Source organism: Dama dama, chromosome 20 (assembly GCF_033118175.1).
Source record: "Dama dama isolate Ldn47 chromosome 20, ASM3311817v1, whole genome shotgun sequence".
NCBI classification, from domain to species: Eukaryota; Metazoa; Chordata; class Mammalia; order Artiodactyla; family Cervidae; genus Dama; species Dama dama.
In genome coordinates, this window is record NC_083700.1 from 42,895,286 (window position 1) to 42,920,509 (window position 25,224).

General features: G+C 39.4%; 1 protein-coding gene across 2 annotated transcripts in view; it reads right to left on the reverse strand.

The window, feature by feature from the left end:
- Positions 1-318: 318 nt before the first annotated feature.
- CDC14A (cell division cycle 14A) overlaps positions 319-25,224 on the reverse strand; it is a 180,370-nt gene continuing 155,464 nt past the window's right edge. The window contains exons 12-16 of one of the 2 annotated variants that reach the window (XM_061121290.1): positions 23,623-23,738; positions 21,763-21,810; positions 19,162-19,284; positions 18,117-18,453; positions 319-2,300 (exon numbers count right to left, since the gene is read on the reverse strand). In XM_061121290.1, coding sequence (XP_060977273.1) covers positions 2,271-2,300; positions 18,117-18,453; positions 19,162-19,284; positions 21,763-21,810; positions 23,623-23,738 — 654 coding nt within the window. In that variant the 3' untranslated portion in view covers positions 319-2,270. Of the gene's footprint in view, positions 2,301-17,915; positions 18,454-19,161; positions 19,285-21,762; positions 21,811-23,622; positions 23,739-25,224 lie in introns of those variants that run through there. The other variant, XM_061121289.1, reaches the window with a different exon arrangement.

The window sequence follows — 25,224 nt, forward strand, 5'->3', positions numbered from 1 at the left end:
AAGTCTATGACCAGTAGTCATAAATGATCAAGCAAGCCCAAAACACTGATAATGAACAGTGTTTTATTAACAAAAAGGAAAATTATATATACAAGGCTGGATATTATCTGACTCTTGTGAAATTCAAAGTATAAGATTTCTTTGTGCTCACTGTCACATAATTCAGGAATGGCCACAACCTGGAAAGTCAATAAAAATCTGGAACAGAGATTTTTAGAAACTCAAAAGTGAATTAAATGTAGAGTGAATTAAATGTAAAATTATAAAGATACTTCAGTACATTGATACTCCAAATCCAAATAAAAAACAGGGAGAATGTAAATTGCATAAAACTTTTATTATTTATTAGCAGTGTATTCTTCTACACCTTAAAATAGAACAAAATATCTTTTCAAAGGTAAACTATTCATAACAAAATACATGTCAATCTTTATTATTGGAGTAGAATCACTTTGCTATATACTTTCTATATTATACACATATTCTTCTTGATTTGTCTATGTATGTACATGTGTATAAATAATTTTAAGACATACCCATGTAGATACATATGACTAATATACACATATAATTATGGAAAATTTACAGTAGTCAATTTTACAATCATTTAGTAGCTGCACACAATTAGTATTCACAGAACTAAAACTGTCTATATGGTTCCCTTTCCCCCACTTCTCAAATACCATCTGAATTACTTTTCACTGATAATTTTGAAAAAATACTATCATTTTCCTATACAATTAACTGATCATTTTTTACAATAACTCATAACAAAATATTTTACTATTTTAACTTTAGAAAAGGTATACAATTTAATTCCACTTAATTTTTGATTCCTAAAACATACAATTCCTTTTTTTTCATCAGTTTAGTGCAATTATTTGGTACTGCAGTTTTTGAAGGTTAACAAACCTGAGTCAAACATTCATTCAAATGCCTTTTTTTAAAAAGTAAGACATAAACAAGATATTTTGCTCCAGCATGTATACAGCCTCAAGGTACCCCCTTCTAATAAATACCTGATAAATAACTCAGTGGTTGAGAGTAAAGCACGTCATATGAATCCACTGGACTGCCTGAGTAGTCCGTTCTTGAGCAGCATGGAAGATAATGAGGATCTAATACTCCCCAACTCCCCATGAAACAAAAGTTTACAGGCTTCTGGACCCTAAATATGAGATTACACTTACGTGAAAGGACTGTGAAGTATCTAGGAGTCCCTTCATTTTCATGTTAGGTTTCAGATATGCTAGCTTGTGTGCCAGGGGTTTTGTGATCTGTCTTAAACTTGTTTCCTTTATTAATACAGAAAACTACTTAGCAGCATCCTTTGAATCCTCTTTGCTGATTTAAAACTTGCCAGACCACGTGTGAATACAGGCAAAAACCTCGTACCAAAATCAGAATATTCTAATTTGACTAAGAATTCTTTTGTGAGAAGGAAAGAAGTAAAAACATTTGGACTGTTGAGTCATTTCATAGAGAAAGACTATGCTTTCAAGGAAAAACATTCAGTGAATTTTGATCTTCAACTGGATGTTAAATTTTCTTAAACCTCCAAAGATGCAAAACTAAATGGCTCAGCAACAAAAACAAAGGGAAAAGAAATGATCTCAATAAGCTGTATCAAACAATTGTACTCTTGCTAAGAGATAAACCTGGATAAACTTAAGCTAGACTGACTTCCCAAAAGAATGAACTGATCTGCCATATTCGTAGTGGAAACATACAAATCACTTTCTAAAAACTTTCTCCTTTACTTTTTCTTAATAAAGAGGAATTATTTATTCATTGGAGATAAAACCACACTAAACAAATTCAAAATACAAATTTTTGGTAGGAAACAGCAAGAAAATCTAAGTCAAAATATAGTCTAGTTTTTACATAATTTTATATATTTATAAATTTATCAAAATAGTCTTTTAAAGTTCACAATACATACATAATGTAACACTGTACATGTAAATGTAATAACGAATGTATTACCGAAATACATTAAAAATAACCTTCCAAAATACCAAATTCAACATGAAAACTGTCTTAAAAAGTTGACATCTCTATAAACATAGTTTCAGTGCATTTAGAGTAGTCATTAACCAGAGTTTTCTGGTTTCAAGTCTCATGAAGGTCTTATCTGAGTGCTGTCTTTAATTTAAGGTAAAAAGGCAGAGATATTCTTCCGGCAAGCAGTTGTTTTCTCTCTACATTGCTCATCCAGATGAGGAAACTGCGTGTAAGAGTGGAACAGCTTTCACCGGAGTGGCAAGGCCTTAGTAATGAACATATTCAGATTGAAGGGACTGTGTAGGGAGAGACATAAACGAGGTTAAATTCCATCACACACAAAGTTTCTCCTACATCATGCAGCTTCTTCCTTCAACACAAAGCAGTTTGGGTCTATTATATAAAAGATGTATGAAACAAACTAAGAAAAACAGAAAAAGATGAAAGAAACAAAGGATTTGCTAAAAATGAGATATTCAATTAGGTAAAGTGATTACAAGAAAACTGTATATTTTAAAAGGCTTACTAATTTAGTACTAGTGATTAAAAATTAAGTATTATTTGGAAATTGATAGGTAGCATTAAACTCACTTCTACCTTTGGACAATACTACTGAGTTTTACTCAAAAGCATTAAATGACATTAGAGACTAAACTGAAGATTATTAAAGTATATTTAAGGAATATATTTTTTAATTCAACACATATCAAATAAATATTAATGCTTCTAATGCAATAGAATTAGCCATCATTTAAAAATAAGACTCCTTAAGAATGTTTGAATGTTGTAAATACCTTATAACTTCTTTCCACTTAGGGGGACACAAAGCATTTCTAGTTTTGAAATTTGATCTTAAGACCCAAAAAGCTTTTGTGCAGAAGAGTCTTGCAGTCATAACATAATAAACAGTGGACAACTTTCAAAAAAATTAACACAGTTTTTCCCACATCACATTAGATAACAACATATAAAAGAAGCATGCTTGGGATATGTAATCAGAATGCACTGTTAACAGACATAAGCCAGGGAAAGATAGAGGGGTACAGAAAAATCCACCAACAGTCATTTTTGAGCAGCAAATAACAGTTAGAAGAAACATAACATTAAAATTTTGGCACGATTCTAATCAAATACCTTAGGAAAACAAAGCTTACTTGATTTGCTATCAAATGCCCTTTTCTCTTCCTCCAATAAATATTTTTCAAATTTATCTGCAGCATTTTATTAATAGGTCATCAATTCTGAGACCAGTCCATTTTTTGATAGTACAGGTATCAGTAAAAAAAAAAAAAGAATCTGTTCATTTTGCAAATAATTTACAAAAGGATTCAAACTATCTTTGATTAGCTTCAAAATCCCAGTGAATTTTATATCCTACCAACAGCCATTTACTATTGTACCTAAGAATCTGTCAACACCATAAGTCAGAAGTTATGGTCCCTGCCCTCAAAGGGCAAAAGACCACACTGTCACACAGACATAAAGTGAAAAGACAAATGTGCCAACATTAAGCAATAATATACACAGAGTAAGAGTAACACTGTTCACAAGCAAAGGATTAGGCAGAGTGGAAAGGGAAGGTTGGGTGGGGGTAGGTGTGTTCTCAGGCTGCAAGTTTCAAAGAGGTTAAAGGTCAAGAGCATTAGGGAAAAAAAGGAAAAGGCTTGGGAAAATGACTACAGGATGTAGTTTATGTAAAGGCTTCAAAACAGGAGAGATGATCAAGACTTAGGGTACTACATTGTAAATATATCTGAATTCACAGAGAGAATAAAAGAGAAAGTCCAGTGAAACTGGTCCAATGCCTTGAAGCCCATTTAACCTGTGAGACAACAGCTGCCAAACCTAGCATTTAGAGCTTAAAAGTGGACTATCATTTTTCTAGATGCTTTATCCCAGTTTCTTCTGAAATCTGGCCAGTAGGCCGAGAGGGCAGAGCCACAAGGTCTTTGTAGCTGCAAAAATGCCACATATGCAGGCTATACATTGGTCAATGTTTTCTTGGCAATATTTTAACTTTCACTTTTGTTCTAACTAGAAAAGTTACTCATGTTATCACTAACAGAAATTATAAAGCTCCTGTGATTGCTTGAAAATTTACAACAAAGTTGTTTTTGCAAGTATCTTAAAGTTATATCAACTCTCAATAAATAGAGATACAGCAAATGAACAGATGCTAGACAAGTGACCTTTGTGAAACTAACTTTCTTCCAGGGCAAAGTGTTTTATACATGCATCAATATACAGGGAGAAAATATGTCTGTACATATATTTACATGATTTATGGAACCATGATATACACTGAACTGAAAAATGGAAACATTTTCTAGAATATTAAGGATTTCAATCATTCACGTGAAGTATATATTCATTAGTCTTCTGTCAAGCTGGTTAATTCATTCAACAATGACTGAACATCAGTAGTATGAATCTATTAGGTACTGTGGGATAAAAATATGATACCAAAGTTCTTAAAACCAAACCAAACATATTCCATGGTTTCTTTATATGGTGTAAATAAAGTTAAAAAAAAAAAATAAGAGATCTGTAAAACAGGTTTAGCACATTATTCTGACATCAATGTTTTATAACAAGTTAACTCCTCTTCATTTTCAGTCTAAAACGAAAATCTTAATGGAAGTGGACTTAGGGAAAGAAGAGAACTGTTAAAATCTACATGACCTATTCACTTGAAAAAAGTATAACTAGTATTTCAAGGCCTTTTAACTGGGGGGACAATAGTGACAATAACATTTAGATTTCAAGCACCACATGTTTATATGATGGGGTTGTATTCAGGGTATCTGGTTCATTTGTTTTCTAAATATACATGTATCCTAAAGCTATTAATGTTCCAGAAAACACAATAGCCAGCTATTAGCATTTTTCATTTTTATGGTAAAAATGTAAATGCATCATGTACTGTATAAACAATATCATTATTGATTTTATTATTCAAAAGATGGACTTATTAAAGTACAATTAACTGGAATTCTTGATAAATTAGATATGCTACAGGTCAATTATTCTATAAAAGATACTTATTGAGTACTTTCTACCTACTAGGCACAATTCTAAACATCTTATGTGTGTTAGCTCATTAAATGCTCTGAACAGTTCATTTTAGAGATGGGGAAACTGAGGAACAAAACAGTAAAGCAACTTGCCTAAGATCACGCCACTAGGAAGGAATTTGAACTCCAGCAGTCTGGCTACAAAGCCCAAAGTCTTAGCCTCCACAATAAAATGCCTCAAGACACTTTAAGCATTTGTCCTGTGATTCAGTCCTTATCAACTGAACATTCTCTATCACCTGACACAAATAATGAGTAGGGATGAGCCTGAGTAAGCAAAGAAATATTAACAGACAAAACAGAATGTACTATTTATTACTGTAAATAAGATTTTTTATTATTTTCCATAGGACTGAACCCAAAAGAATTCTCAGTAATAGTCCAAAAAGAAATTTCCTTTATTAGAACGCCCATGTTTAAATATTCTGATTAAAGTTTTAGTTCGGCCTTGCCAATTTTTATCATTACCATAAGGATACCTAATCAATCTGAAATACAAAAACAACAAAAAATCCTCAGCAAAGACAAAGATATGATTACAAAGGAAGGGAGACCTAAGGTGTAAATATTATTTTACAAAGTAGTACTTATTTAAATAACCAAGAGATTTTAATTTCTCAAATAGAAAATTCAAGTTCATGTGCCCATTGAGTTCAACAGGGTTTAGTGAGTTAAGACTAGATCAAGTTTAGCATGATTATATAGTATTTTTACGGTATGAATACCATAAACGAATAATATAGCAATATCCAGCCTGCAAATGAAGGATAAAACTGCCTTACATTGCAGCCCCCCAAATTTTTATGTCAAAATATAAGCTTCCATCAAGAATTCTTGCTCTGAATGCAGCTGGATTTGACGCAAAACATAGTGTTAGGTAAGGAGATCAAGACAATTTGTTCTGTTCTGGAAATGCGCTACTAATCTGTTTTGGCAGATGTAGGTAGTGACTTTAAAAATTTAGCTACTCTGGAGGAGTTTCTTTTTTAAACAGCCCAGTTATCTAATCATGGTAGAAAAATATCTAATAATTATAGATATAAATCCTATACAAATAGTTAACAAATAAAACTGTAAATTGACTATCAAAAACAGCAAAACATACCAAATAATTATAGTTAAGGTCTTTGCCAGCAAATCAGTGCAATAATGTCTTAAGGTTCAAACAACTTGAACCAAAGGACCCTATGATCTGGTGTAGCTCAAAATCGCCATGGGCTTTTGCCACACTTACTTCTTCTTTCTTGCATTTCCCCATTTTCCCAAGTCACTTAAGGAAGAAAAAAAATAATCTACTAGTTACCCTGGTTTGAGTTCTAACTACATAGGCAAAAAGCACCTACAAAGGAAAAAAAGTGATTTGTTTCACACTTTGCCATACATCTGAAACTAACACAATATTGTATCAATAAATCAACTATACTCAATTTTTAAAAAGTGATTTGTTTTCATGGTATCATTGATAATTAATTGATAATTAAAAGAAAAAACACATTTGGCAATATGGTATCATATATTTTAAGATTTAGTGAACAAATGAGGAAAAAAATAAACACTGGGTAAAAATAAGTTTATCTATAACTGCCTCTATACTCCTGGGCTTTTTATGGCTTTGCAATGCAGTTTCCAGTTGTAGTGCTTGTAAGTTAGCAACAAACAAAATGTATGCATTGATACATATTTCCACACTATATTCCCATATATACATATTCCCATATATGCATATTCCCACATTGATACATGATTTCACACACTAGCAGAAGCACAGCTGAATAATGTTTTATTGGCATCATAGTAACACAAAAAGGCTATGTTCTGTGATAAAATCAGCTTTGAAAGAGGTGTAAGCATTTTTCTATAGTGTTCTCTAAGCATGTCAGGGACCCAAAGACTTAACAATCTGATTTTGGTTAACTAAATGCTATACAACTATTCTTTCACCTTCCTACATAACTTTTAATAGATTCTTTTTTCTGGAGGAACTTAATATGTGCTCTTCAACAATCATAAAGAGCTCAATTGTTAGGTGACAGATTGTTGACACCCAACTTGACTCAGCCAACCATCACATGAGTTTTCAGTTCATCTGAACACCAAAATTATATTGATGCAAGCTTGGTTAAAATGTATTTTCTCTTATTTTAGTAAAGTCACATTTCTAGAAAAAAACAAACTCTCAGATTACTGTGTACTAAAGCTAAAGCTGAAACGTTGTTTGCTTACTATTAGTGCTTCCTGCGCTTGCAATAATAATTAGCCCTCTGCCTAACATGTGTGAAACTAGATATGCTAACCAACGTTTAGTTCAATAAATATTTATTAGGCGCTTCCTATACTTTGGAACCTGAGAAAACAAAGATGCCTCTGAGAAGCTTAAAAGCCAGCAGAAGAGAGAATCATATACAGCTGATTCTCTCAGGGTCGGGAAACCGGGGCAGGGTCTGGGGGTAGGGGGTTGTGAACAAAATCCTATAAGAGATGAAAAGGTATTCTACCTGGATGGGTCACAAATGCCTTATCAAAAAGAAAACTAGTGAGCCAGGCCAGGAAATATTAAACCAAGCAGAGACAGGTGGAAAAGCAGAGTAAACCACCTGTGCTAGGACTCGGCAGGAGGCAGAGCTTGAGTCAGGATGCTGGCTGGAGTTGCTGAAGAAGAGGCGGTGGGGAGGCACGTGGACTGATGGAGAAGGTGCCCGAAGGCAGGCCAGGGGTCCAGATCGGACCCTGTGTGTGAAGTGGAGATACCGAACGATGCTGAACACAGGAATAGTTTGATCAGCTTGTCTCAGAAATCTAGCGCAGCAGCAAACTAGAGGAAGGCAATTTAAAGGGCCATTTCAATAGTCCACGAGACCTCGATGAAGGCAGCAGTGCTAAGAATGGACAACAAAATACAGATATTTCAAAGGGAAAACTGCTAGGACTTAGTGGCTGGATGTGGCAGAGGGAAAGGCAGAAGTAGTGTCAAAGACAATTCCAGATTTCTAGCTCGGATGACTAGATGTACAAAGATATAATCAGTTAGCCAGGAAATAAGAGGAGGAGAGGACCAATGAAGGAGCATGTATTCTCCCCCAGTATATTGCCCAAGGGAAGGTAGAAATGTAAGTCCAATGCTCAGGAGATGATTACCCACACAGAGAAGTGAACCAAGGTCAGAGACTGGGGAAAAATCATAAAGGGGCAGGCAGACAAAGACAGACAAAGACAAACAGGTAACTATTTAATGGGAAGGGGAGGAGAAACAGGAAAATAATACTCCAAAACTCAAAATGGACCAAAATAATAGGAGAAAAGGGTGGTCAGTACTGTCAAATGCTGCACAAAGACTAAGAAGAATGAAAACTGACAAGAGATCATCAGATCTGGTTTAAAGAAGTCAGTGGCAGCCAGTGGGAAAGACTCACCAGAAGAGGTGGGGGGTGGGGAGGAGGTCCACGTGCCTTTCTGGCCCAAGTCTTGCCATAAAGGAGACACTGTGATAGATGGCAGAACTGAGGGAAGCAATTGGTAAGACCGGCCTATTCCTGATTGCAGGTGAAGAGACAGACAAACAGGGTGTAGGAGATTGAAGATATAAGAGAGCAAGGCTGTGGATAGGCCAACTCCCAGAAACAGTCTGCAAAGAACAGTTCAGGCTCGTGGAGTTACCACTGAAAAAGAGTAGAGCTTCTGTTTTTGAAAAGGAATAAAAGGACAAGTCAGATGCAGATATACTTTGAGGTAGTTAAGAGGACAGTTAAGGGGAATTATTCCTGAAAAATTATATGTTCTCAGCCTCTCGAGGTTGGAGGATTTGTGCTGATGAAGAATGTGAAAAAGTTTTGGAGCAGTCAGTGACTCATTGGAAAAGACCCTGATGCTGGGAAAGATTGAAGGCAGGAGAAGGGGACGACACAGAACAGGAGAGCTGGATGGCATCACCGGCTCAATGGACATGAGTTTGAGCAAACTCTGGGAGACAGAGGACAAGGAAGCCTGTGGGTGCTGCAGTCCATGGGGTCCCAAAGAGTCGGACACAACTTAGTGACAGAACAACAAATGTGGGGAAGAGAAAGGAAGCCAAGATAGGCCAAGTAAACTCATCATGAGCACTGAAGGGTCTGGGTAAATTAGAAATTTATTTGAAATGGAGTCAATGGACAGTCATGGGATTTTCTCCAACATAGCTCGGAAGAGACTATAAACAGATAGGAGATGGTTGAACTGATCTAATTTTGGAGGCTAGTGATAAAGTGGCTACAGAAAAAACGTTTGAGTGGAAAAGAGAATGTTGGAAAAAGGAAGCAGAAATGACTATGTGGGTTACAGAAGGAAGTAAACAGAGAGGGAACAGGCAGGGGTCATAAAGAGGTCATGCGGAGGAGTTAGTGGTAGGGGGGAGTAAATGTTTGAGAGGAGTCTTATAGAATCCAAGATATCAGAAGCAATGCTCTAAGCAGTAAGAAGGTCTATGAAATGGAATTCCAAATGAATAAAAACAAAGATCACAGGAGTTAAGGAAGCAGCTGTGAGACTGAACAAGTCACTGCCTCTTTGAGTCTTGATTTCCTCATCTGTAAATTATGGGTTAAATAAATACGATGATGGGGTTCCCTCATAGCTCAATTGGTAAAGAATTTGCCTGCAATGCAGGAGACCCTGGTTCGATTCCTGGGTTGGGAAGATGATGTATAAGCATTGCAGCTAATACAACGTGAGGTACATAGGAGGTAATCAATAAATCACTGATGATGATAAGGATTAGAAAAATGTTACAGTTGTCATGAATGCTGGTAGAAGTTTGGTAGCTAAAGAGTAAAGCTGGGGACTTCCCTGATGGTCCACTGGTTAAGACTTTGCCTTCCAGTGCAGGGGGTGTGGGTTTGATCCCTGGTCAGGGAGCTAGGATAGCTTGCAGCCCAAAATCCAAAACATAAAACAGAAACAAGTCAAAGAGATTTAAAAAATGGTCCACATCAAAAAATCTTAAAAAAAAATAAATAAATAAAGCCAAACTCCTCAACATGATGTTATTAGGAGGTAGAGATTTGGGGAGGTAACTAGGTGATGAGAACAGAGACTTCATGAATGAGATTGGCATTCTTATAAAAGGGACTCAGAGAGCTTCGTCACCCTCTTACAGTTACGCAAGGATACAACGAGAAGATGACAGTCTGCAGTCCAAAAGAGAATACTCACCTGAACCTGAACACGCTGGCCCCCCAATCTCTGACTTTCAGCCTCCAGAATTGTGAGAAATAGACGTGTTGTTTATAGACTGCTAGTCTAGGGTATTTTATTATAGCAGCCAAGCTAACATACTATTTTTTTATATCCTTTCTTTCCACTCTAATAACCTTCAATCAGAGACTGAACCTAGGATGCCAAAGCCCACACAGATGATGACCGCTTTAATATCACAGAAGGCTGAAGGCTCACAATGGTCTGAAAGAGGGAAGTATCTGCAAATACTGTGTGTATCTAAATAACATCTATGCACATTTAAAGGCATTATCGGGACCATGCTGACCTCAGAACAAATCAATGCTTTGTCAACTAACATTTCCAAGTCTCCTGGGAAGGGAACAGAAGAATACCAATGCTGAAAGAAAGCCAAAGGTGTGGTTTAATACTGAGACCGAGCTCAAGATCTTGACAGTATTAGTATTTCTTGGCGGAAAAACTGCATCAAGTTTAAAGCAATGCCACCGGTAGATGAACCAGAGCCTGTTACACCGAGGGAAGTAAGTCAGAAAGAGAAAAACAAATACATATATTAATGCATATGTATGGAATCCAGAAAAATGGGACTGATGAATCGGTTTGCAGGGCAGGACGAGAGATGCAGACGCAGAGAATGGACTTGTGGACAGAGCAGGGGAAGGAGCGGGTGGGATGGGTTGAGAGGAGCAGCACCGACAGATAGACACTGCCCTGGGTAAAACAGAGAGCCAGCAGGAAACAGCACAGGGAGCTCTCTGGGCGCTCTGTGACAACACGGCAGGGGGATAACGGAGGAGGGGCAGGGAGGCCAAGGGAGGGAGGATGTATGTGTACTTATAGCTGATCAACCGTGTGGTACAGCAGGAACCAACACAACACTGCAAAGCAATCATCCTCTAATTTAACATTTTTTTTAAAAGACTGAGTTAGGAAAACCACTGGCAAGGCTAACACAACAAAGAAGATGAGGAAGCAACAGAATAGAGAAGAATGGGAAAATTCCAAGAGACAATGAATGACCATGACACAATCTGAAGCATCACTAACAGACTAATCGTAAAATGTTTGAAGATCAATATATAAGTAAATAACAAAGCTTAGTATAAGTTACTACTTAATGAAAATTTTAAAAGTCACAAAAAAGATTTTAATAGGCGAAACCCAAAGCAGCTTTCAAAAGAACCTTATTATAGGACTACTTATCTTACTTATGTTTATATATTCTAGAGGTCAATACAATAAAAGCTTGTAATAAAAGGCTTTCTCATAAAGCAAAAATTAATGTAACCCCTGACACAGAAGTGATAAAAAAATTTTGTTGCCAACATGAATATATATACATATTTTTGTAACAAAACACATTATTTTACAACTCCTCATGTTCAAATGTTATAAAAAAATGTTTCCTAAAGACCATAATTTTTCCTCAGGTAGTTAAGTATCCATTTATAAAAATAAATATACCACTTAAAATTCATAATAAAAATATGTTAGAGCTGTTAGTCATATATTATTTAATGTATCTGTACTATTATGGGCACTGAAATGCATGTCATTATTTAAAAGCACAGAATATACCGAAGGACAGTTGTTGAAGTATGGACTGGGGACAGCAGACAGGGCTCAAACTGGACTCCTGCCTTCAGGGTTTCTACCAGGAGCTCCCGTCCCCACGATTGCCAGGATTATCTTCATCAAATCGGATCTGATCAAATCACTCCTGCTAATGCAGTTCCAGCAACTCAAACTGCATCTCCTAGTTGGGCTTCAGCTTACTTTTCCAGCCTGATTTTAGGTAACCATCTAAAGCTCCAGGTGCACTGGAACACTCATTGCTCTTTAAAAAAATCATAGCTACAATTATTGAGCACTATCTGTACGCACTGTGTAAACTACTTCAGATGACTTATCTCAATTAACGATCACAAGCACCCTATTACAAAGATCATCATTACCACTTTAGTTTTAAGGCCTCACAGGCATACAAACCCCTTTCAAAGCACAGTCATATGTCTATAAAATTTACAAAAATTGTTTGTACTCTTTATCTTAAATAGGTCCCACCAAATTGTTCAAGTTTTAGGATACACAAAACCTAGTTATGCCCCTGATTATTATTATTCCCATTTACTGAGGCTCAGAGAGGTTAAGTAACTTGCCAAAGTACTTGCCAGAAGGAAATGGTAGAGACAGGATTTGAATCCAAAGAACCTATGAACTATAGTGCTAAGGTTCTACCTCTGTTCTTGTAGCTCCCACTGCCTGAAATGACCATTCCTACTCTTCATATTTTCATCACTAGATTCCTGGAAGGCTCCTATTCATCCTCCAAAGCCCAGCTAAAATATTACCCCTTCTTCACAGCATTTCCTAACCCTTCTTGAAAAAAAAAGATATCCTTTACATCCCTCTATTTTAAACACCTATCACGCTACTTCATGGCAAATAGATGGGGAAACAGGGGAAACAGTGGCTAACTTTATTTTTCTGGGCTCCAAAATCACTGCAGATGGTGACTGCAGCCGTGAAATTAAAAGACGCTTACTCCTTGGAAGGAAAGTTATGACCAACCTAGATAGCATATTAAAAAGCAGAGACATTACTTTGTCAACAAAGGTCCATCTAGTCAAGGCTATGGTTTTTCCAGTGGTCATGTATGGATGTGAGAGTTGGTCTATAAAGAAAGCTGAGCACTGAAGAATTGATGCTTTTGAACTGTGGTGTTGGAGAAGACTCTTGAGAGTCCCTTGGACTGCAAGGAGATCCAATCAGTCCATCCTAAAGGAGATCAGTCCTGGGTGTTCATTGGAAGGACTGATGTTGAAGCTGAAACTCCAATACTTTGGCCACCTGATGTGAAGAGCTGACTCATTGGAAAAGACCCTGATGCTGGGAGGGATTGGGGGCAGGAGGAGAAGGGGACGACAGAGGATGAGACAGTTGGATGGCATCACTGACTCGACAGACATGGGTTTGGGTAGACTCCAGGAGCTGGTGATGGACAGGGGGGCCTGGCGTGCTGCAGTTCATGGGATCGCAAAGAGTCGGACATGACTGAGCAACTGAACTGAAACTGAAACGGTATATATATGATATGAAATAATCAAAAGAAAATGCTTTTTTGTAGTCAAAGTGATCCAGGTGCAAATTATGGCTCTGCAACATATTTGTGGTACAACTAGGGCAAAATATTTAAACTCTCAAACCCTCAAGGTATTTATCTTTAAAATGGAAGCAATAATTATTAGCACAATCATTCATTTAAATATCCAAACATCCATAATATTCAGGAAGTTCTTGATGAGCGCCTACTATAAGCAAGGCACAGAGCATAAAAGAGTGAAAAACAGAGATACCGTCCCTGCTCTCACAAAGTTTACAGTGTAGTGGAGGATACAGATAAGTGGACAGATGATTAGAATGCAAAGTGAGAGTCTGAGTGTCACAATCAAGACCAAGGCAGGGTGTACAAGGCTTACGGGGGAAGCACGGTGACCTAACCTAGACTTGCAGGGTCAGGCAAGGACAAAACAGATGACTAACAATTCAGTGGTAAGTCTCTTAAAAATAACATAGAGCAAATATTCAAGACAGATACCTCAAGTAATTTCAATTTAATAAAATACTTCCACCCCACCCACACCATAATCACACGTCCTTCAACTCTTTTAAGATTTGAAAACTCCTCTGAATGTCAGGGAGGGAAAACTGATTTTTTACAGTAAGTAGGTCAACCAAAATGAAACTTGGTGCATTGTGCTGGTCAGTAGAAACCTCAAGACAGGCCAAATAAATAAAAATAAAATCTGCTTCTCAGAATTCTGTCACAACCATAAGGATTCCTTAACATTTGCTCTTGTTTTCTGTGTTAAAGCATTTAATGACAGAACAAGGAAATCATTTCCACGTTTTTCTGGGGGCTGAACTGCTGCACGAAGTGAGAAGCAATTGCAGCTTTCAAAAGAGATGCTAATTGCAGCTTTTAAAATATTAGACGCCCTCTAAATACCCGGCAACCCCCGTTCCCTAGGCGTTTCTGGGTCTTTCTTAAAGGTAGGGGAAGGATACTGCAATCTAGACTTCATTTCCTACCTGAGGATTTAAAAACATTTTTTTGCTGAGTGATATAGTCCTATGTCTCACATCTTCAGAAGCACTGGAAAGAAAGACCATCTTATTTAGACAAGAAACCTGTAAGAATTACAAAAGCTGCATTGAAGCAATAAAGGAAAAACACTCAACCTCCTACTTTATTCTGCATAAAACGGGAATTTCCATCTTAATTTAGACTTTCTGCCAGCGAGTCAGCAGGGATAGGGCTTGGACCTCTCCCTCTCACAGAGGTTTTCTAGGCAAACATGAAGGAAGGAAAATTGGCTATAAGACACCTACCGTTCTTACTTCCTGGGAGGGTGAGAGGGAGGAAAACGTTGTCCTGCTGGCAATTCTATTTATAAATGCTTTTCTTTGCAATAAGGTGACAAATTTAAGAAGGAGAAAAGGGAAGAATAGCAGCTGCCCACACAGAGTATTACTTTAAATTTCATTATTGGAAAGTCACTCTCTTCAGGCCAGGAGAGGGATGAGGCACAGGAGGAGAGGTGAAGAAAAATAACAAAATATGGAATGAAGCCAAAATTAAGGTATATAGACAGAGTGGCTAGTGGGGCCAACATGGGAGCTAGGCAGTCCCCACACTGCCAACAGAAAAGAGGAAAACTGAGATCCAGAACAAGTAGAATGTTATTCTCATTAAACTAGCAATGCTTGTATTGGTAGGCATTCAGCTACCTACCAATTAGGCATTCCTAACTGAGCACCAAGCTGAATACCAAGCTAAGTGTTCAGCTATAAGTGTGGATTACAGTTAAGTCCCCTATATACGAATCTTCAAGTTCTGAACTTTCAAAGACGCAAACATGCGTTGGCGTGTCCAATCACGTAAGTCAGTTCACATGTCTGGTGCGTACTGTCCCATGCATGCACGCATCTTCTACAAGGGATTGTCCTTTCATGTACTTTACTGAACAGGACTGTACAGGGTACAGTACTACAGTATCTTTATTTCAAGCCCAGGATGTCCAGAAGCAAGCATAAAAGCAGCGGTGATGTAGCTGGTACTGCTAAGACGCACCAGGACTTGGAGGCCCAGAGACAGGACGAAGAGAAACAAGAGGAAGAAGTAAGTGAAGAACTGAAGAGATTCACGATGCAGGAAATGGCAAGGAGATTTTCTTTGAGGAGGCACTGTTAGTTTTTGAGGCCAGAACCCAACCTACAACAGTACAGGAAGATTGCATCAGCCCTTCAGAATGCAGTCCAGTGCTACTGTGTCATCTATGATGAGACAAAAAGAGTTACTACACAGACATCTTGGGTTGCTTTTTTCAAGAGGGTAGATAGAACTGAATCCAACAAGGAAACAGAACCTGTGCCAACAACGTAAAGGTATGAGTGAAATTGCATCCTGCCCTCCGTCTTCTATTGCTGATTATCTTTCGAGTCTTCCATCTCCTATCTCCTCTCCCTCCTCCAGCCAGTAATTCTTTTCTTGCCTGTTGACTTGATGCCAGTATACCAGCTGTACTGTACTGTTGTGCTATACTATGCACTTGTCAAGATATGGTGCTGTAAAATTGAAAATGTTTTATCTTTTGTGTTTGTTTCTTATGATTGTGTGAAAAGTATTATAAACCTATTACAGTACAGTACTATATAGCTGATTGCATTATTAATAGTTGGGTACCTAAGCTAACTTTGTTGTACTTAAGAACAAACTGGACTTGTGAATGCACTCTCAGAAGGAACTAGTTCTTATGGAGGGGACTTACTGTACATGAAACCTTTAGCCACAAAATCTGCAAGATATTCATGTAATTATCTACATGTGTAACACTTTTTCTGAAAATGGAAAGGTTCATATTATGGTCTAAAAAAGAGGCTGACCCATAATCAGTACATGAAAATATCGACTGAGCTCAACTCCTGCTCTGAAGTACATGACTTGTAAACCTAGTTATGAAAATGTAAATACACTTCATTTTCCATCTAATCCCAGTTACTAGGATTTAAGTTTTATTGATACACGTATACCCATAACTTAGTGGGATTAGAGTCAAATTAAGGGATAGGGTCAGCTGAGGCTATAATCTATATAGTAATCAAGTTGAAAAACATCATTGGGAATAAAATCAGATGGGGGGAATCATATGTGCCAGAAAGGACTGTGGGTGGACAGAGCAGGGGAAAAAAAAACTTAGAAAAGAGGCCTGAGGTAGGGATGGGGGTAGTAATGAGTCCAACACACAACACAAGCACACACATATGAGTATTCAGACACACTGCGTCTTCACATTAGAAAAGTGGTTTCTAAACTGCCATATGAGGAAAGTGGGTCCTCTTAGCTAATGGGGGGGTATGGGTTTTCACCAAAGGCCCTGAGAGGCCCACTGCCGCCCGCATATCTCCTCCTCTTCCCTCCCCTGCAAAGATCCACCTCCCCAGGATAATGTCGCTTCAGTCATGTCCGATTCTTTGAGACCCCATGGACTGTAGTCCGTGCCAGGCTCCTCGGTTCATGGGATTCTCCAGGCAACAATACTGGAGTGGGTTGCCATGCCCTCCTCCAAGGCATCTTCCTGACCCAGGGATCCAGCCCATGTCTCTTATGTCTCCTGCATTGGGAGGTGGGCTCTTTACCACTAATACCACCTGGGAAGCCCTCTCCCAGGGTAATAAAGGCTGAGGAAGTGTCTGAAGAACAGTGGCATGAGGGGCACCGGACCACAGCCTTCCCAGAACACTAGGGGCTTGCCTGTGCCTGAGGCGAGGTTGCATTCTAACACTGACTGATGCTGCCTTGTGTGGGATTACTTCCCCTTCCTATCCTGTCCTCGTTCTCTCCAATCAAAACTTACGTTCCCATAGATCTCAATTCCCTTTGAAGCAATCAACATATGTGATTAAAGAGATTCTTGACAGGGGGGGTGAACCAACAAAATTTTACCCTAACAAGGATTACTGGTTAAAAAGTGGGCTCGGGGACCGAAATGAAGAACTCCTGGGTAAAATGTGTATGGAGATCCTCATCCTGTCTCTAGAAGAGTGAGAGCTCATTTTAAACATCTTCCTGTTACCCTGCCTTCCCCTCTCCTACATCCCAGGTACCTACCCATAAGCCTTCCTTATCAACACTCTCCATTTGCCATTTAATCAATTCTGGGTCAGCTTCCTGCCAGAAGGTGACACAGTCAGGGCTTAAATTGTCCCTTCTGAGAAGATGCTGTTCATCAGTACTTTACGTGTTTAAATACTCCACGTTCATTGACATACAATGTAGAAAAAGCCGGGACACCACCACCACCACAGCAGATGCTGCCTGCCATAGGACCCAGCCCCTGACCTTGCACCCTATACTCAGAGTGATTGGAGAAGGAAACTGAAAAGTAACTGAAGTCAACAGTGCCCACAATGAAGGGAATGAAAGCTGCTTCCTTTCCTAGAGATATCACTTACAAAGGAGAGGGAAGAGGAGAAGAAAAAGAAGGAGGAAAGAAAACCAGGTTGAAACTTGGCATTTACTTGAAGAGGAGCCAGCGGAATGTGTGTGCAGAGACAGTTTCACCGCACAGAGGGAGGCGTAGATCAGAAGGCTTCCTTGGCGCTATTAAATTTCTTTGGTGGCAGCCTTGGCTGGGAGGGCAAGGCACAAAAGGTGAGCTCAGGGTTCGGAGGGCCAAGAGGAGGTGTCTGCGAACTTGCGGTCCCAGCCAAGGCACAGAAGTCGCGTTCAGGGTTCTGGGGGCCAAGAGGTGGTGTCTGCGAACTTACGGGGATTGATCGGCTCAGGAATCTCGCTGAGGAGGAAGACAGGCCGGGGTAGGAGGGCCGCAGGGTGGTGGAGTGTTCCTCCGTGGTCTTAGCGCCGTGGGGGCCCGGCTGACTGCTTGGGGCACTCCCGCTGCTGCTGCTACTTCGGCTGTACTGGTTGTTGTTGAGCTCAGGGTAATTTCTGGCAGGCGGCTGGGAGCTGCCATTCAAGAGGTTGGTGAACGGGTTGGCGATGAAACCCATCTTGGAGGGTGATGCGGCCTTTTTGTTCTCTAGATCGTCGGCTGCAGCATTCAAGTTCCCTAGAGAACTGGCTAGCCGGGAGTTGATGGAAAAGCTGAACGAAAAACACAGGTTGAGGGGGCAGGGAGGACACAGACAGACATGTATACTCATGCAGAGTTCAAGTTTCTAGAACACATTAATCAGAACATTCGGGGAAGGCGATGCAGACAGTTCGGATCAATGCAAATGGTGACAGAATAGTTCCTGGTGATCTTATAATATGTGGTCTTTAGTTATGCATGGCAACTTCCTCTGTCAAAATCAGTTAAGAATCTAGACCAGACTCACTTTCACCAGAGATCCTGAAACAGAGTATGTGGGGGTTCTCTCTGCCCTGAGGCAGGAAGTAAATGAATAGGACTGTGTAAGGGGAGAGCACAGAGTAGCCCTAAGTACAAGACGTAACTTCTATTAATATATATTCAATCCTATGACTGCATCAAACATCCCTGCCCAGTTGAGTTCTGCCCCTGTGCATCAGGGAGGGGACAACAGTATCATATAATATCAGTCTGTGCAACTGAACACCATTCCCGGGATCACGGTAGGCCTGCTGTGGAAGGGCATGTTGGATGGCATTCCCTCCATGGCCTCCCCACAATTCAAGACAGGAACAGAAGCCTAGGGGGTCACAGAGCCTTTGGTCATTCCCCGCCCCCCACCCTCCCTTCCCCTCCTCTGACAAACTTCAGACAAACTTGCAGTCGCTGCGGCCTTCCCTTTCCTCCTGCAGTGCCTCGGGAGAAGAGAGAAAAATTACCTTCTTACACTGGCGCCTGAGGATACAGGGCCTCTGTTTATCCTCTTGGCCATCGCAGAAGGGGACAAAGCCACTTTCGAGGTCTTCAAAGTAGATGCAGATCCTTGTGGGGAAGAACTCAATCTTTGTGGGGGAAAATGGGCAAAGAATCACACAGGAACCGTGTTATCATAACATTCAGTCATCAACTAGGACAAAGTAAGCTAACAAATGTTAAAAGAGATCAGGTCAGGTCCTAATAACAGCCAAAACTGATGCAGCCAAAACTGATGCAGCCCTCACTCTGTGCTGGGTGCTGACCTAAGACCTTACAGGCATTAACTCAGCTCATCCTGACAACAACCCTACTGCACTTTGCAAGTCAGGAAGCTCCTCATTCAAAGCCTCTCAGCGAATAAGAAGAGGCAGAGCTGGGATTTAAATGCAGGAACCAAAGTCCCGTGGTAACCATTATCCTGCCATCCTTGGTCATTTCCCTCCCTTGGACTGGCGTTCATCCCTCCCGAGTCCCTAGATTCTACTTCTCTATATTTAAAATCTCTCCTCTCCATTCCAGTCTGCAGCTGCCCAGGGTAAGCATCATTATTTCTTATCCTTACTCCTAGTAGCCCCTTTTAATCTTGTTCCTTGAAACTCATATTCTGAGCAGCCTCTAGCAAAATCTAAGATATCTAATCATGTAGCTTCACTATTTAAGGGTTTCCCTGGTGGCTCAGAGGTTAAAGCATCTGCCCGCAATGTGGGAGACCCAGGTTCAATCCCTGGGTCAGGAAGATCCCCTGGAGAAGGAAATGGCAACCCACTTCAGTATTCTTGCCTGGAGAATTCCATGGAAGGAGGAGCCTGGTAGGCTACAGTCCACGGGGTCGCAAAGAGGCAGACACAACTGAGCTACTTCATTTCCTTCCTTCACTATTTAAACCATTTTATCTTTCCTCAGTGCCCAGAAAGCCTAAACTTCTTGGCTTGGCTTATAAAACCCTCTGAAATCTGGTATTTTCCAATTATCCACACGTTCCCACCAATTCCTCTATTCCAGCTACATAAAATGCCCTGAGATACCTGGATGGATGACATCAATACCCCCGCCCAGTTTACAATACACTATTTTCCCTGCCCTTGCCTCACCCCCACACATACTTTTCTCTTCCACCGCCATCTGACTCACTCCTATTGCTTAGCCTTTCATAATAGTCCAATCAGCTGCTACGTCTTACAGCAAGCCTTCACTGAATTCCCAGGTGGAGTCAGCATACAGTTTCATCATATATCCTCACAGTAAATCATAGCTCTTATACCATCTTGAATTGTTTGGTACTATCTACTTTCCTCAAAATAAGCTCCATCAGGAGCAAAGAACTTTCTTTCACTTCAATTCCCAGTGACTAGCACAGTGCCAGACTCAGAGCAGGTCCTCAGTAAATGTTTGCTGAGTGAACGAAGAGGGAAAATTGACTCAAGTCTGGACAGTCAAGGCCCAGGCATGGTTTTAATACCAAATCTGTTTTGTCCTGGACAGATATTTTAATGAAGAGGGACTCTCTTTCCTATCTGCTACAGAAAAGCTGCTTTACTTGTAGACTCTTCCTTTCATCATCTTCCCTCCAAACAGGAGTGTACAATATGGTTTGCCTCTAAATTAAGGACAGAAGAAGTTGAACAGGGAAGCAGCTCCAGCTTCTGGATAAGTCTGGGTCATCTCAGAACTGCCTCCAGTAACCAACCCTAAACCTAGAGCTGAATAAGAACAGAGATGGGGGGTGTATTAGCTTTTTCCCCATCTGCTGATGACAGTTTTGGTCAAATATTTCTACAACCCTCACCAAGGCCTATGCTCAATCCCGATACCACCAAGACCACCAGAAGTGTCTGGGGAACATTTTTCCAAAGAAAAACACTAACATTTCCTCCTCTAATAGAGACTTGGGAAGGAAATAAAACTAGAAAACAAAGGAAGGGAACGGACACGTGCAAAAATAGGAGGAAAGAACAGAAATGTCAAAATTCAAGGCAAAATCTATCACAGGCTTGAAAGGCATGTTGCAGAGCAACTCTGGCCTCCTGAGAGACCCCGCAGGTTCTGGGCACACAGGGTACGCTAGCATCACTCCCACGGCCACGCAGCCTTGCGGGCACCTCAGGAAAACGACACTCTTGCTCATGGTGAGCATTAACTATAAAGCCTATTATAACAATCTGGAACAGAAACAAAGGAATTGTAAAAGTGAAAAGCTGTGTCCAGCTTATTTCCATGGGCTGAAAGTTGGGAAATGTATCTAAAGGGTCATAATCTAGTAATAGTCCAAGGTCTCTGCCATGGCCACGGCTCTCAGTGGCCTAGGTCACTCCCAATGGCAATGTGTGTGTGCTCAGTCATGTCTGACTGTAGCCCGCAGGCTCCTCTGTCCAGGGGATTTTCCAGGCAAGAATACTGGAGTGGGTTGCCATTTCCTTCCCTCAACCCAGGAATAGAACCCCCATCTCATACATCTCTTAATGTCGCGGCAGGCATATTCTTTACCACTGAGCCACCTGGGGAACCCCATCTAAAGGGCAGCATTTGCCTATAAGCTACTAGAAATTCAACTTGGTTGACAGTACCTGGAAGGCTGGGACACTGCTCTTGGATGCCCTTTCATATCCTCCAACCTACAGAAACCAAAGACAAATGTTCACTCATCACCAGGGTCACACATTTAAGCCAAGACCAAAAGTCACATCCTCTGGAGTCAGACCAGCAAAATTATGAAATGGGCAAGAGGGATAGACCTTGCAAATGGATATTAGTATTTATTAACTTTGTAAGTCCTAAAGCCAGTGGGAAATCCATTTAAGTCATTTTGTTTCATCCTGAATTTCATTTACAGTAAAATTCTTTTTCATCAGAAGCTGGTACTGCATCTATCAGAGTGAGAAAAAATAAAGTTTGATGATGGGGCCATGATGCTGTTAAGAAAAATTATATTCAGAAAAATGAGAAAATTTCTAAGGCTGAAAAGAAAGAGATAAACACCATCTTGGAATGAGCCTTCTGAAGTCTAGTGAAGCTTCTCTTGCTTCTTTTGCCATTTTATCGGCCAAGTTATACCCCAACTTACCCTTCCTCCCACTTATGGCTTCTTACAAATCAAATATAAATCTGTTTGAAATTAATTTTAATTAATATAGAGCACTTTCTTAGAGTTTCAAGGAAAAATGGTGAATAACAAAGATTGGTAATATATTTATTGGTCTTGAAGAAACCTTCACTAAGACAGTATATATAGTGAAAAGAATATGGACTTTGAACAGTATTCAAACTTTGAACTGGTTTGAATATCAGCTAGGAAGCAATTTACCCTCTCTAATCTCAAGCAACCAACACAAATGTGGGAAATTGTGCAACCTTTGTGTTTACTCAGTGAATGCTCATGTCCAAACTAGGCACCTAGTGTAACTCCTGGCCCCACAGCAGTTCGTCGGTAGATCTACACTTCCTCAATCTCTCAGTGGCAGTTGGTGAGTATCACTAAGTACCAGACTTTCTATTCCATCTTCCCATCCTACTATTTAAAACAATTACCTCAACTTCAAGCTATATATGAACCTTCATATTTCAGGGCAGGAAACCAGTACTCAAAGCACAGATAATGGTGTGACCAGACCCAATCTGACTTAAGTGTTATAATCCCCCCAGATAATACATAAAACTAAATTCTCTGTGAGTAGTCTGCTTGACATTTATCATAGCAAAATAGCCTTCTTGCTATGCATTTCTCTCACTTAAAAGTCAAAGGAAAATAACCATTTCCCATGATATTTATTTGTGGACTTGCCACCTCTTACATTACAATAAAGAATCTTGATATTTAGAGATTTTTGAACCTACATTAATTCTGAAGCTTTATTTCTCCCACTTAGTCTGAATTAGCAGAAGATTTCAAAGGTTGTGGTCTGAAGTTAAGTCCCACCAACTGATTCTGATGAGTAATTTCAGATCTCCAAATCAAGATTGTTTGTAACTTAACCGACAAGAATTGCTTATTCAATTCCCAGAAATAGTAAGTCAGACTAATGACTTAGGGCATACCAAATGCTCGGCATACAATACTTTTCTGCATACTCTAGATTAAATACAAACGCTTGGCACACCTCTGAGGATTCGCCACAGAAGAAGAAGCCCATTCACAGGAAAAGAGTGGCATTCCCAACAGAATTTTGAACAGAGTCCCAGAGACAACCAACAACAGCATAGCAATTTTAGGGGGAATTCCAGAAATTAGGATGCAGCAGCTGCTTTTGATAAGCTTCTAAAATTTATCTACTCCCCACAACATTAAAATAATAAATAACACAAAATAGTAATAAGTCAAAAAAATGAGAGGTAAACATGGTACTTATAGAATGATAACCAGAAGAAATTAAATATTCTACCCAAAAATGGAGGTAAAATACAAACTTAAAAGTTTAAAATAGATCTACCTAAATGCACAGGATGGTGAGGTGCGGGGCTGTCTCTGACTTTTTAAGGCACGTAGTTTATCTCCCTGGGTTATACTATTTTTCATTTCCACATCTTCATCCTCTTCTAAATTATTCTGAAAAAAAAATTCATGTTCCACAGAAAGGTCATTACAAATAATTCTACTTTATATAGAACTCTTAATCGCTTATAGATTATCTCTGTATATGGATATATTTTACACTGATTATCTAAAAAGGATAAAGGCACTATAAGTTCAGCAATGGTCACAAATATACTAAAGAACACTGTATTAATCACCAATTAAATATACTAGTCAAATTCCAAATCAAAGAAGCATGATTATGGATGCGGTAAATTTAGAATTTGTTAAAATGGACCACAACGACGGAGACTTTCTTGCAGACAAAATCACACTTTGGAATATAGCTTAGATATAAGCTGGCTCAAAAGATACAGTACAAATATTTTTCCAGAAGTTACCAGAATCCATCACTGCAAATTCCATAATTTGTTTACATAAGTGACAGATAAAACAACTTAGGATATCTATATAGTAACTTACTAACATCGTTTAACACTAGTAAAAGCACTCAAGATTCTTCCAAAAGGAGTTAAACTTTACTAGCCTGGGAAACCACACTAGCTCTTTTTGCATGCCAGCTTACATTTAATTCTCATAACCCGGGGAGTAGAGGACACTTAATTTAAAGATGAGAGAAGGAGGTGCTAGTGGAAGATAAGAAGCTCCCCTAAACTCTTCATGACAGAGCTATGATTTTAAAATCAGGTTTTCTGTCCTCAGATACAATGTTCTTTCTAAAATATATGCCACTGCACACTAACTTTGCACCATAAAAACTGTATTTTGTTTTTTCCTCACCTGAAAAAAAATTAAAAGGTTTGCATTTGCTAAGATCATTTCTAGCCACAAGACTCCTTTCCTCTTTAAAGCTAGAATTCTTATTTGATGAAAGACGTACAAAAATACACTTCCCTCTGTCACATTCTAGTCATTTTTGATAGCAATTCCTGAATCAAAACACTTTTTTGTTCCCTGCCACCTATGTTGGGGTCCATGGATGCATCTGGAGCTTAGTAGGCATGTCTTGGGTAAAAAGATTACACCTCATTACTACAGCTCTGATCTTAAAAAAGAAAAAAAGACAAAGGAAATACACAACCAAAAAAGAAATACACAGCCAGTAGGAAAGAAAAAGAAATGAAGATGAAAGCTTCCCAGAGGAAGCAATTCCTTAGCTGAGTCTTAAAGAGGGAGTACACGTGAAGCAAGCCAAACCAAGCCAACAGGAAGAGCCATCCTGGCAAAGAACATCAGTTCAACAGTCACAGGATCACAGAACCTCAAAGTCAGGGGGTTCTCTTAGAGTCATTGAGATATGTCTACCTATAAAGTCCCAAGAAATCAATTATACTATTCATCTTTGTCCATACAGTCCCAGTGGGAGTAAATCCACTGTCACCCAAGGAAGCCTGCAGGAATAGAGATCAGGCATGCCTGCAAGCTAGGCTTCCAAGAAGCATGGCACATCTGAGAAGTTGAGCTTAGCTTCACCTAGCACCCAGCATGCTGGGTTGGT